This window comes from Acipenser ruthenus, chromosome 8, assembly GCF_902713425.1.
Source record: "Acipenser ruthenus chromosome 8, fAciRut3.2 maternal haplotype, whole genome shotgun sequence".
NCBI lineage: Eukaryota > Metazoa > Chordata > Actinopteri > Acipenseriformes > Acipenseridae > Acipenser > Acipenser ruthenus.
The window spans coordinates 8,244,917-8,260,004 of NC_081196.1; the positions used below are offsets into that span (position 1 = coordinate 8,244,917).

Below are 15,088 nucleotides of genomic sequence, written 5' to 3' on the forward strand. Positions count from 1 at the left end.
CAAATTTCACCCAATTAGCTCAATACCTTCCATCTCGTTTTTAATTAATTTTCTATTAATCGTAATAATTGGATCATGATCACTACCCATATCATTGTCATCCAATATGTTCCTCTCACATTTATTAAATCCAACGTACTCATTTCCCCTGTTCTTACATGAACACGCATTAATTTTTATTATTTAATATACAGAGGTTCAATTACATCTTCTATCATCCTCCCGGTTACCATCTGTAAAACTACTTCCTCATATTGTATGATGACTATTAAAGTCTCCACAAAACACCATTTTTTGCTTTTCTCCTTCCATTAATTGTAATACATCCCCTTTAGTATTTTCTACATGGATTATAGAAATGTATTATTTTCACCTCTCCTTTTTCAGCCTTTTACTACATTAACTTCTAATCTCGTCTCTACCTTACCTTCTGTAAATATTAAATTTTCTCAAATCCCAATACAGCACCCCCCCCCCCCCCCCTCCCACCATCTCTATGCTTTCTAATTAATACAAATCATGGAATTTTAAAATGAAGCTTTGGAATCAACCATGTTTCTTGTATATATGAAAAATATACATTTATTCTTCTTTCTCAATATATTTCTTATATTCCTGCCCACTTGCAATGAGACTTCTTGTGTTCTACTGCAATATTGTTATAGCCATTACATAATCCCCTCCACCCACTTCCACGCTCACTTCCAATATTTGCATTTACCTGTTCTATGGTCATTCCTGTCATCTCTAGATAGTTTTCTCCTGCTTTATTATTTCTGTTTGTTAACTGTGCAGTTTATCACCTTCACTATGAAATTAATAAACTATGGGTGACATGTATCAAGCGTTTGCACCAGGCCTTAAAATTGTCCCGTATGTATCACGACACTTTTGGCAGGTTAAGGCCGTGTTAGCACCAGCAAAATGCGCTCCGCCATGCAATGCGCTCCGCCGCTCATTAGCCTTGCATTTTAAGAGCTCATTTGTAAATGAAGTCTATGATTTTAAAATGAGATTTACGAAGCGGCAGAACAGCAGTGCCGGCCCTAAAAGGGTCCACAGATAAAACCGATTTCAAATTGGTCTTATTTGGGTGCAAAGAAAAAGTCAGAAAGCAGCTGATAAGAAAAAGCATTATGGCATCAGTCATATAGGGGCCCGGAAAATTCACGATATTTTTAAAAGTAATTCACTAATGACAATAAAAAAAAAAAAAAAAAAATAATAATAAAAAAAAAATACGAATTTCACAGTGTCACAAAACCACCATTTTATAAAATAATAACAATAATAATAGTTATATTTACATTATATTCTATATGTAAGTTGCCTAAAATGTCTTATCATTGATAGTTCATCAAGAACATCACCCAAAAACCAGGGCTAGCAGAGGTACTGTAGCGCTGCTTCTACTTGATAAAATTACTAAATCAATAGGGGAGGTGAAGAGTAATGTAAAAAACTGTAAGGAAAATAAAATGCCTATTTTTTCACGGTAGGCATATAAGAGATGTACTAAAACTGCTGGCAATTGCGACACTTACAATTGCATCAATTTGTTAAGAACTTTTCAAAGCACATTTTAAACAGTTGCAATTGTTGCTGGCATTTCCCAGTCTGCTTTTTCTCATGCATTGCCAGTTGTGCTCAATGCTTTCTTGAGGTAAACACCCAAATACCTATTTTTCCCTAAAAGCAGGATGTACTTACAAGGATTGAAATGACATTTCTGGTTTCAGCAACGTGTTGGGAGCAATAGACTGCACACATGTGCTGCTAACCCCTCCAGCACATTCTGAGCATCTGTACAAGAACAGGAAACACAACTAATCTATTAATGTGCAGGTGGTTTGTAATTGTGCACAGTTTAACACTGCACCACTGACTAACTGAAATAAAAAAAACCTGACAGTATACATTTGGCTTATAGGCTACTCAAGATAATATGAATTAGTGGTATAATGCAAAATGTGTTGCTGGTCCTTTGAAATTCATATCAACAAGGAACTTGCCAATGTGGCACCATAATCTATTTTCTGATAATTGTCTAGGCTACTAACTAAGCCAAGTTTAAAAAAAAAAAAAAAACCTCTTTTATTTGCATTGTACTCCAATGTGTACAATGCAGCAGCATGGTTTATTTTGTGTTACCGGTAGGCTACAGGCTAAAGTAAAAAGAAAGTGTGCCAGGTATTCATTTGATTTTACTACTGTACTGTATACTGTATAGGACTACTGTATATATTTATATTCATAATGTAAAGTGTAGCTTACCCAAAATACATTAGTACTATTTCAGTGTAATGATTTATACATTTAAAATACATTGAGCACTATAAATGTATGTGTGTGCGATTTTATTGTATTTTTTTAAACCGACAAACATGTCCGGTTTATCGAGGGGCTACTGTATGATTAGGAAGAGCTTTTTGATAGAAGCACATTTTTTATTTGGGGGTGAAGGTGGGGGACCCACTATAGAATCTGATTGGATTAAACTGCCTTTCAATATTTATTTGAAAAAATGTTGCACGACTCTCACACAAAATGTATACTTTGTGAATTGTTGCAATGAAAATGCAATTTGCGGTATATTTTGCGCTGCGACTGGCCCATCTTAGTACATCTATCCCTTAGCTTACAGCAGGTAGTTTAAACGTTTACAACAGTCCTTACTCAGTAGGATTGAGTTCGTACCACACAAATCACTGTTGTTTTTTAAACTGGTGGACTGATGAAACACACTCTGTTTTTAGCTCCAGTGGAAATTATGCAGTACAATATTTTAGTCCATAATGACACCTTAAAACAAAAAAGTGTCATATTGTTTCCAAATTGTTCTGGATCAGAGGTAGAGACTGGGGCACAAACTTGGTACCTCATTCTTATTTTAAAATGAGGCTTTAAAATGGTACATCCCCTATTGAAACTGTCTAATTTATTCATTACTTTTTTTGTTCCTATGTGTTCATTGAAATCCATTATATAAAACCTGGAATAACAATGGAAAATACAGCTTGCATTGAATTGTTTACACATGTAAGATTTGTGGACATGGGTAACAATAAATATGTACTGTCTATTTACAGGTGGAGACTGGAGCACAAACTCCTGTCCGTTCAGTGTCTATACAAAATAGCCCGGCACGTTTCAGCAGACAGTCTATTTAAACAGGATTAAAGACCTGGAATAGCCATGGAAAATGCATCCTTTGTTGAATTGTTTATACTTGTAGGTTTTGGGCACACGGGTAACAATCAATATGTCTATTTTTGTTGTCTCTTTAATAGGGTATCTTTTGATAATTAGTGTTAATTCATGTTTTATTTTATTCATAATTCTAGAGAATAGCCTCCATGAGCCTATGTACATCTGTCTCTGTAATGTATTTATGAATGCACTCTTTGGAACAGCTAGGTTGTTTGCTGCATTCTGGGTGGATATTCTCCGACACCCAGGTCATTTCTTATGCATTTTGTTTTGTTCAAATGTATTTTATGAATCTCTATGCTATTATAGAAATGACAGTTTTATCAGTCATGGCCCATGACAGATATGTAGCAGCGTACATGCCTTTACAATACCACACCATAGTGACAATTCCAAAACAATATATTTGATTGCTGGCTGGATCATCCCTGTGTGTTTGATGATCATTTTAGTGGTACTGGCTGTGATGCTTCCTTTATGTGTAAACATCATTGATAAGCTATATTGTCACACCTGGGCAGCAGTCAGACTTTCTTGCACAGGCACGACTGTTAATAATGTATATGCTTTATTTTCAATATATTTATTTTTCATATCTTTTAGTTTTATTTTATACTCTTCGATAAACACACTCAAAGTCTGCAAAAAAAAAGCTCCAAGGTTCATAGGAATAAAGCTCTACAAACCTGTCTCCCACATTTCATTTCATGCAGTACCTTTTATATTAGTATCTTCATAGACGTGATTCAGAGCCGATTCAGCCTTAAGAAACTGTTGTTTGTGTCATCCCCTCACTGGAATTTCTAATTGTCCCCCCTCTTTTAAACACCATTATCTATGATATGACTCTGCCTGTGATACACAAAACAATTATTAAAATATTAAGAAAAAATCTAATTAGTCCAACTGTAACGTATTCAGATTCTTAATAATTAAAAACATTGCTATCCAGTGCTCTATAGAGTCCAGACACAGATTAAACGGGTACAAGCACAGAGCACATTTATTTAAGTATTCGAATACTTCAGACCATACATAGCCTAGTTCAACAGTTCTGTAACATGCTTTTCACAAAGTCAGGTATGCAGGGCCGGCCTTAAGGCAAGGCAAGCGAGGCGGCCGCCTAGGGACCCCACCCTTTAGAGCTGCCGTGAGATTGAATGTGTTCGTTATGTGCGCGCAAAACACTCGGGGTGCAAAATTGGGGTACCTCATATAGCACCAGCAACATTAAATTCTGGCGCCAGTAGATGTGTTTAGGTAGTAGACTTAACAGGTAACAATACATTGTAAAATAATGTTTCGTGTTCACAAGCCTCTTCATTTATCGCAAAGGTTAAGCTTTGCTAGTTTATAAACACATTTTATTGATTAAAAAATGCTAAAACCAAATCAGTTATTGCAGCTAATGTAAATCTAATCTAACAATGTAGCTACATTCACAAGTTACTGTTTCATTTAATCATTTTGTTAATTATATTTAATTTTTTTTTACCCAGTAAAATACTCTATTTCTGAATGGAATAATATCATAATAATAAAAATTAAACTACATCTACCGTTCTTAATACAAATTATTTTTCTTCTAAGAAATAAATTTAATAACATTACAGGCTGCTATGGATGAGAGATGTCTCCGAATTTCCTTTGGGGTACATTGTGTTAAAAATATTTACTGTAACACAAAACATGAAACGCTCATTGAAGAGCAGGGGGATGGGGCTGATTTTGCACCAACAGACTCTCTGGTGATAAATTTTCAAAACAGTTTAGCACCAATTTTCAAAACAATTTGCACCCCTGACACTGTAGCTGCAGCTCATCATGTCGGCACCTCGCAAGTATGAGTCCTGTAAAAATGCTGCAGGACATGCATGGAAACAGATGAGCTGATACACCATTCCAGTGATGGCTGCTTCTGGTGAATGCAGGTTTTCCAGGCCAAACTGTCAAATGAGAGATTTGATAAAGGGCTTTCCTGCCTCTAAAGCAAGCAAAATGTCTTTGTAATTAATGTTCTTACGTAATTTAGAACATAAAATGAAGAAAGGATTTGATAATGGCCAGTGGTTATATGTTTTTGTTTTTGTTATTATGTATTTACCTGACCTGTCAAAACCCACTTATAGTCGAGCATTACAGTATTTTTCAATAAGCCTATTAGGGCACGGTCATTTTAGAAAAAAATATGTGCTATGTTTGAAGTAGACTAGAATCCTGAGTGCTTTGAACTTGTGAATTATATAAAATAATAAAGTCTAACAAACTAAGGTACAGCCACTAATTTATAAAGGTTCATCACAATAGGGAAGGAGATCAATTCAGTCTGTAGTAGTGTGGTGTGAAACAAACCCACTGACCTCCCTTAATACATCCTACTGTCTCACAAAACACCTCTGTGCTCTGTGTCTGACAATCACCCTGGATCGTCCCAGAATGGCCACTTACAGTAAGTCTGTCTCTGCTGTAGCCAGTGGAATAGGTCCTCAGTGGAGGCTGCTTGATTCCTTGACGTATAGTTTGATCTCAGTTAAAAAGTGTTTAATTTAAGAATGAATGAAAGTGTCAGTGAAGTTCTATCCTCAGTATGTTGGTGCTTTCTGTTTGTACTCCTTGTTTACTTGTCCATGTTGACTTTCAAGAGCATACTACCTGTAACTGTTACAGCTGTGATGCCTTTGCATGAGAATCAATGTCTAACCCTGAAACCACTTCCAACGACACAAATGTGTACTACAGAAACTTGATTTTTAATAAGAATGAAATTAAAAATATATTGAATATTAACATACTTACGTTTTCTTTACTTATTCAATTATTATTTGTTTATATAGCAGACGCCTTTATCCAAGGCAACTTACAGAGACTAGGGTGTGTGAACTATGCATCAGCTGCAGAGTCACTTACAATTACGTCTCACCCGAAAGACGGAGCACAAGGAGGTTAAGTGACTTGCTCAGGGTCACACAATGAGTCAGTGGCTGAGCTGGGATTCAAACTGGAGACCTCCTGCTTACATGCCCTTTTCTTTAACCACTGGACCACACAACCTTCTATTCACAATGACGTCACAGAACTCAAAGGTATCAAAAAATGTATTATTCATACAAAGTGTTTAAACATTCAACATAATGACTAAAGAGTCTATCCTATATTGTGCCTGTACATGCATGGCATAGACATTACACTAGACTGATTTATCAGTGGTCAGGGGCTCTGTGATGCAAGGCTTGTGCTCAGGTGCCTGTAATCCTTCTTGCCGCTGTTGCCTTGAGCTCTGCAGGGCAGGATATTGAACATCAAACATTCCCTTCTGGGTCTGAAAGGTCATGTAAACAGAGACACTGACTTGCTAATAGATCTTGTTTTCAATGGATTATTCATTAAGCTCCTACATCCCAGTGGATGTTTCAGAGGCAGTACCCCCTCCCCCCTCTAAAGGAAGCATATAAAGCTCAGCACATTTCAACAGACTCAGAAGTACTGTCCACACAGCACTGCATGCTTCTACCAGCAGCGTCCACATAAGCACTGCATGCTTCTACCAGCAGCTTCTCCTGAGGATCTCTCTGAGAGGTAATTTGAAAAATAATATTTTAATGTATGTGTGCCTTTAATCTCATGTTATTGTGCTATTGTAAACATGTTATTGGGTCCTGATTCTATGTATCTTTATTATTTGTTTATTGATTTATTTGGGAGATTCCTTTATCCAAGGCGAGTTACAGGTGTTACAGGGCAGTACAGGCTTACAAGGTCAATATTTAAATGCACTATAGTGCAAATTAAATTACTAAAGTACAATATGAAATAAGATGCAAGTTAGGATGACAGCAATTTATATCTACAGTGAGAGAGTCGTAGTGCAATAATAGCGCATCTGCTGTACATGTTGTATTTTTATTTTTTTGTTTTTTATATATATATATATATATATATATATATATATATATATATATATATATATATATATATATAGTTGTAATACTAGTATTTGTATTGATTAAAATCAAGTATATTCACAAAGCTTAAACTTGTCAGTCATTTAAAGAACGCTAGCTAATCATAGAAATGTTCGAAGCTTCTTTAACAGTCTGAAAAAGTGCATCTTTGCTGCACCCCTAAAACATTGCTGCTCTCTGGCCAATGGAGAAGGGATGTCCAGTTGTTATAATATGTATAATACTGGTAACGTGCTTCAAGCGAGAACTACTTTTTTTGATCTGCTTCCCCAGGAGTTGTGTGTGGTTTTACCCAGATTATATGACTGAGTGCTTAGATTATGGGAGAGCTTGTACAGTTGATGACAGCTCCCAGTGCTGCTTCAGAGAGCAGCAGGAGACTGCCTGTGTAGTTACACAATGACATGAAGGGTTAGGATTTGACAAGATGTGTGTGCCTGCACTTAAATCTACCTTTAGGGAATGTAAACAAGCTTGACAGCCCACAGGGTCTGGTTTCTGATGAAGTTCATTACACAGCTAGGTAAACTATAGGACACATGTTGTAAATAGTGGACTAACACTTCAGCAAAACTGGACTGATGTTGAGACACAGCTGTTAAAGAGTAATCACTTGCATATTACAATCTCTGTCTTTTTACATGCATTGGTTTAGGGTTGAATGTCTAACCATTTAAAGATGACATCTTTTTTTAAATTATGTTGTTATGCTTCAATGCATTTATTCAATTTTAACTATTATGCTTCATCATGTACACTTCAAAATTTAAAAAGGGCATGAATTGGAAAGAGCACAATATATACAGTGATTTCAATATTTGCAGCACAAAGGTATCCCCTTTTTAAAATAGGAATAGCATATTTAAAGTAATATTAACTGAGATGCTTTAGATGATGTGATAATCAATTGCACAGTTATACCACCTGTATTTTACCCCTTCTATTCTTCATACTAATATGTTTTTTTATGTATTTATTCGCAGGTATTTTCAAGAAACAGCTATGGAGAAAAAGAACTCATCCTACGTTACAGTGTTTACCCTTTCTGGATTAAATGAATCAAGCACAAATAAATATATCTATTTTTCTTTCACTCTCCTGGGTTATCTCTTTATCATTTGTGTTAATTTAACTCTAATTGTAATAATAGCTCTTGAAAAGACACTTCATGAGCCCATGTATTTCTTCATCTGTAATCTGGGTGCTAATGCACTGTATGGAACTGCTGGTTTCTATCCTAAACTACTGTTTGATTTTCTGTCTGATACGCATGTCATCTCATATTCTGGGTGCCTGCTTCAAATATTTGTCATCTACAGTTTTTCTGCGAGCGAGTTAACAAATTTAACAGTGATGGCATATGATAGGTATGTGGCAATATGCAGACCCCTGGAGTACCATGCTGTCATGACTCCTTTGACGACTGGTAAATTAATACTGTTTTCTTGGATTTTTCCACTCTGTTGTTTATGTGTTAGTATTCTTTTGACTTTCAGGTTGCCCTTATGTGGCTCCCACATTGAAAAACTGTATTGTGATAGCATATCAATTGTGAAATTATCTTGTGTAGATGCTATTGCTTACATTGTATGTAGATATGTTATAATATGTATATTCTTTGCACATTTCCTTTTTATTTTATTTTCCTACATGAAAATACTCAGAGTGTGCCGGGCATCTAGTATAGCAATGAGTAAATGTTTGCAGACCTGTTTGCCACATTTGTTGTCGGTGATCAATTACTTCATTGCCATTATTTTTGATGTACTGTATGGTGGACACGGTTCAAATGAAATTCCACAGGTTTTACACAATCTCCTGTCAGTGGAATTTCTAATCGTCCCTCCTGTTTTCAATCCTGTCATTTATGGTTTAAACTTTCAAAATGTCCGGAACAAGGTCACAAGAATGTGCAGCAGAAACAAAGTAATTCACACTTATTAGATTCCAGATGTGGTTGCTACTATCGTCTTACATTTGTAAGAAATCAAAACTTTAAAATGTATTTTGTTTTCAATAATTAATAATAGAATACATTAAATATTTTTCATGAAAGACACACTTGAATGTAATACAAAATGGATAGAAAGTTGAGTAGTTTAGTAAAATATGTGCTTATACATACAGGATTATTTAATTTGTAATTGACTCAAGAAAGTAACAGAATCAGGTAAGTTAAATGGACGCGATGCACTTTTTCAACTTCATTGTAAACCTCTTCCTGACCCTTCTTGGTTTTGTTAATATAAACTGAAATGCTTATTTATTAAGGGTCACCCATTTCTGAGGGTAGCTTAACATTTTATATAGAAAAATGTATCATCAAAGGAACCAAATGTACTGCAGGCATAAGAGCAGCTTCTTATGTAAAAAAAAAATAAAGTAATGTTTCATAATTGTATTTCATGTAATGTAATGTATTTTAAACTGAAATAGTTTATATCCATGTTAAACACAAGTACATTACACGTGTACGAAGCAAATAGATAAATACATTGTTGGTCTCGTGGTTAAAAACAGTAATTCCAGTCAGCGTTTCAAAGCAGATTCATGGACAGGTTAATATGCATGTTTTATCATTTCTGAAACAATAAAGAGATGTATTAAATAAGCCATAATTCATGACATGATTTATATTTGTATATAATGTTAACACTAATGCACAACCTTGAATATTTTGTTTTTATAATGTGGCTTAAATACAATTGAATACATATTTTATGTTATATACTGTACAAATACAATGTAGTATATATATATCGAACATTTATTGTGTACACAATACAAATGCAATTCAGATGCTTGAAATCAATATTGCTTCCTTAAACTTAAACTTCCTAGATGCCACAGCCCTCTGACACAGTTCAGTGAAACCTGGTCCATTGAGCATCACCTACTGAGTAGTGCACATAACATTAGCATTAAAGGAGTGCTATCCAATCAGGTAGAACGACACAATAGAATATATTTTTGTTCTTTGTTTGTTTAAAAATGTTATTTAAGATATTTCAAATACACCTCTTCCTGATACCTAATCACATCATGTCCAATTGTCTAGCTATAATCATACTGTACCATCTAACCATGAGCACAGAAACTGAATAGCAACAGTGTTATTGTACCAGTGATCGGCTGTGACTTGGATAACTAGGTTAAGCACTGGCAGGTATTTGCTGTAAACAAGTTAGAAAACAATAGGAAAACAATGGAACTACATTTCAATATGGCTGTAATAATGATAATATAGAAGAAAATTCAAAACTTTGGAAAGTAGGACAAATTTCAACAGGAAAACATTATGGCAACTACAAAAACAAGTCACAAAATATGTTGAGTTTTCAATAGTGTTTTCATTTAATGGTAAGTAGTACTGTATACCATTTTGAAATTGTCACACATGATATAAACTATTATTTCAAGCCCCCCCCCCCCCCCAAACTGGCACTGGCCTACCACCCTCCAGGCGTTCCATTGTTAAATAATCAATCCCTCTTCTAAATGAAATGAGATTTGCACCAGCTACTTTTATTTAAAAATACTCTTAAGATCATTTTCGGGTATTATCATTCACTACATGTTTTGTCTTATTATCGCACTGCTGTAAGATATGATACAGAATAGCTATACATGTGCAAAAAAATAAATAAATCTGTTCTCTCTTTCATATCAAATTCTTGTACCACCGGCTCAGTCTGCTACTCTGGATAAGTTGGCAAATGTGATATTGTTTAACAATATGTTTATTAGCGCTGTTATATATTTATTAAAAATACTCCATACCCATTTTCAAGAGATTTTAACATCTCTGAATCTACAATTACATTGAAAATAATATTTCCTTACAAGACAAACTTCCACAGTGGCAGCAGCCATTTTGGTTTTGCTGCAGTTCACTGACTCTCAACCCAAGACATTCCTGCCCTTGAGGTAGGTAATGCTGAGCTCACTATACCAGAGCTGCCGAAGGCCCCTTCCTGGGATGACGCACTCGGTCCCGCCCACCGAGGGTATAAAACCGTCACTCACAGGAAGATCTCCCTCTTTTTCCATCGAACCTGTGAGGACGTGGTTGGTGGTCGTCTTCTCTTTCAGGAAATCAGGGTTATGGTAAGTAACCTAACGTTCCCTTTCAATTCGAAGACAACCACCAACATTATGTATGGGATAATGTATACCAGAGCCGTCGCGAGGGAGAAGGAACGGCAGCATATGAGGGACGCACAAGCACTGCCTAACCCAGAGGTTAGCGGTGTGAACTTACACCCTCAAGGACCCTTGTGCCTACAGAAGGCAAAGTAGGGTCTATCACATTAATACGGCAGAACCTGGATAAAGTATGTGGCGTAGCCCAGCTAGCCGCAGTACAAATATCAGACATCGAGGCACCTTTGAAAAGGCCCTAGATGTAGCCAACCCTTTAGTTGAGTGTGCAGCTACCGTACTAGGTGGGGCAAGCCAGCACCATTATCCATAGTCCAGTGTGACGCTGCTTAGAGAGGGGCTGTCCTAGGGTCCGTGTTCTGTGACAGACAAAGAGCTGGTCAGATTGACACAGAGCTCTTGTCCTAAGCACGTAACATCTCAATGCCCGCACTGGGCAGAGGAAATTCAATCTCTCATCCTCCATTGAAGCAAACTGAGGTGGATGAAAAGACTCCAGTTCCACAGACTAGTTAATGTTGAAAGCTGTAATCACCTTGGGGAGGAAAGCAGGGTTGATGCGCAGCGATACCCTGCTGCCATCCTCCCAAATACGCATGCAGGAGCTGTGCACCAAGCATCAAGCAATTTTTGCAGGAACTGCAATATGACTGGCATAGGGCAAGTGATGGGGTCATGGTTTCTAGCCAGACACCAAGCTTGTAAATACTTCCACTTATAGGTATACAAAGACCTAGTGCAGTCCGCCCTAGCGCTCTGCATTCTACTCACAACCGTGTCCAATAGCCCTAGGGCTAGCCAGCGGCCCCTTACAGGGGCCAGACCCATAGCTGGAACCTGCCTGGTTCCAGGTGCCAAAGAGAGCCTTTCACCTGTGAGGAGATCCAAACGAAGTGGAATCTCCCATGGCTGGCTATGCAACAGCTGGCACTGGGTCGAAAACCACATTCTCCTGGGCGACTTAGGAGCCACTAAGAGAACTGATGCTTTCTCTAACCAGACTTTTTCTAGAAAAGCCGGGAGCAGAAAAGCGTACAAAAACGCTTTGGCCCACTCGTGGGCTGCTTTCAGCTCCCACGCATTTATGTGCAGGGATGTCCAGCGATCCGACCAGGGTCTGGGAACTCCTCTACCGTCCCCCCAACCAGAGTTGGGTGCGTCTGTCATCACCAATTGACAGTTGTGCATCAGTCCTATCCTTGCGCCTCCGCTCAGATGAGAGGCTTGACTCCACCAGCGTAGGGCTTCACAGCATAGGCGAGACATGGTCAGCTGACGGTGTCTGTCGCGCTTGGGGTTCTGCCGAAGGCATTGAGCCATACTTGGATTGGGCGCTTGTGGAGTAACACTGGTTGGGTGGGTGATGAAGACAAGGCCATCAGACCCAATAGTTTTTAACACAACACCAATTGTACTGTGAACCATTGCTGAACAGGGCCAGACAGTTGCAAATGGCAGCTACTATGTCGTCCGACAGGTAGGATTGCACTGTGTGGGCCACTGCTCCTTCCTGCGACTGGGCAGACCAACCAGTCATTCAGGTAATTCATCACCCTGATCACTTGCAGCCACAAGGGAGCTAGGATGGCATCCATGCACTTTGAAACGTGCGGGGGGCTAAGGAGAGGTTGAATCACAGCACAGAAACTCAGGATGCTCCCCTATAAGGCAAAGCGGAGATACTTCCTGTGTGCTGGAAGAATAGGAATGTGAAATCCGCGTTCTTTCTGTCCAGTGTAATAAACCATTCACCCGGCTGGACAGCCTGGCAAGTACGGCAGACGCCAGCGTCTCATTCTCTACCTGCCGAGACGCCTTGCGCTGCAGCAATTCCTCAACTGCTGGTCCAAAGTAATGGTCAGGGGAGGTAGGGGCTGCTTTTGAAGGAAGAAGCCACCTTCTCATTAGGCCGCGACATAATCACATCATGGTCCTCCTCAGCAAAGCTGAAATCTGGTTCCGTAACATCCGGAGCAACCACCAGCAGCGATAACCTGGGTCTGGACCGCGTTCAGTCACACAACATGGCAGCACATAGCGTATGCCAGGGTGGAGCACAGGCTCAAGGAGCTGGGGCATATTATTTCTTTTTAACTGCAAAGGCAGTAATAGGAAAACATACAGGCTTATACACACAGCCATTCAGCTATGGGAGAAACACATTCACCCTGCCAGGCGGGTGACCAAGCGCGCCGAGTAGGCGGGCTGAAACAAGCTGGCGGATTCAACTCAACAGCGGGACACAGCACAGCGAGGCAGATCCGGTGGAGGATCACGCGTCTCTTTTTCTTTTTAAACTGCAATAGCAGAGGAAAAACACAAAACAGCGATCGCTGTAAGGTTTTAAGCGATGTAAGCTGTTACACAGAAAAAGAGTAAACACAGCGTAGTAATTGGACAGGGGTGTCTAGCCTGGACTACGTGCAGTCACACGACCAGAGCAGCGCGTAGCCTACAGCGAAGTGGAGCACCGTCTACAGGCAGAGGGCAACGAGGCACCTCGTGCACCGAGCACCCGAGGGCGCTATGCGCACTGATGTACTAGACACCTGCCTACCGAGCACCATGCGCACAGAGTACTGTAAGCACTACGTGTACCATGCGCTCTTGCACTAGCTTTGTACCAAGCACCGCACGCAGAGGGTACCCTGTGGGATGATGGAGTTGCAGGCCATACAGGGATGGGACGCCTGACTTTGTGCATTAGCACTGAGGCACTGCTCGCACTATGTTGAACGCTGGTAAGTGTACACTCACTAGTGTTACATCAACGTATTAAGCAGTGTGGAGTAGCGGTTAGGGCTCTGGACTCTTGACCGGAGGGTCGTGGGTTCAATCCCCATCGGGGACACTGCTGTTGTACCCTTGAGCAAGGTACTTTACCTAGATTGCTCCAGTAAAAAAAACCCAACTGTATAAATGGGTAACTGTATGTAAAAATAATGTGATATCTTGTAACAATTGTAAGTCGCCCTGGATAAGGGCGTCTGCTAAGAAATAAATAATAATAATAATAATAATAATAATAATAATAATAATAATAATAAAAATAATAATAATAATAATAATAATAATAATTAACACTGCGCACTGTGCGCTGAGTACCGTGGGCACGTAGTGCACCGCGTACGGTGCCGCGTATGAGCACTAGTGTAGAACCAGTTTACCTATGCACCGTGCACTATGTACACCGCGTGCACAGGTTTCACAGGTACCGTGCAGAACCGTGCGCTATGCGGTAGGTTGAGCAGTGCTTACGGAACGAGCGCAACGTGCACCGCGTGCACTGCTTGACCTGTGCGTCCCAAGCGCCATGTGCACTGCGTACCGTACACTACGTGTACTGCGTACCGTGCGGCACCGTACTAGAGTGCTAAAGGTACTAGCACTTACGCACACGTGCACTGTATGTACCGAGCACTGCGCACACCGAGTACTGGGGCACGACGCACACCGCGTACCGTGCAACGCTATTGTGCACTACCACAGAGGCGCTGGTACCGATCACTGCTTGTTAGTGGGTACCGTACACTACGTGAACTGCGTACCGTGTGGCACCTGCACTAGAGCGGTAGAGGTGCAAGCACTTGCGCACCAGTTGATGCACCGGTGAATTTAACAACAGTTCGCTGAGCAACTCCTGGTGAATTTAACGGTTTGGTGAATCCGCTTTACATCGGTGCATGCAGTGAATTTAACAACGCACTCGTATAAATTGCATGTTTTGATTGGACGGTCCCATTATTTTGTTGTGC

At 39.3% G+C, this 15,088-nt stretch overlaps 1 protein-coding gene across 1 annotated transcript; it reads left to right on the forward strand.

The window, feature by feature from the left end:
- The first annotated feature begins 6,700 nt into the window (after positions 1 to 6,700).
- Positions 6,701 to 9,765, forward strand: LOC117972893 (olfactory receptor 6N1-like). Its single transcript, XM_059028358.1, has 2 exons — positions 6,701 to 6,786; positions 8,156 to 9,765. The coding sequence occupies exons 1-2, from the start codon at positions 6,746 to 6,748 to the stop codon at positions 9,114 to 9,116; spliced, it is 1,002 nt and encodes a 333-aa protein (XP_058884341.1). The 5' UTR covers positions 6,701 to 6,745; the 3' UTR covers positions 9,117 to 9,765.
- Positions 9,766 to 15,088: the final 5,323 nt, after the last annotated feature.

Coding starts and splice junctions, on each gene's coding strand:
- LOC117972893 (XM_059028358.1), top strand. CDS start 6,746: ATGCTTCTACCAGCAGCTTCTCCTGAGGATCTCTCTGAGAG. Junction 6,787..8,155: donor CCTGAGGATCTCTCTGAGAG/GTAATTTGAAAA, acceptor ATTTATTCGCAG/GTATTTTCAAGAAACAGCTA.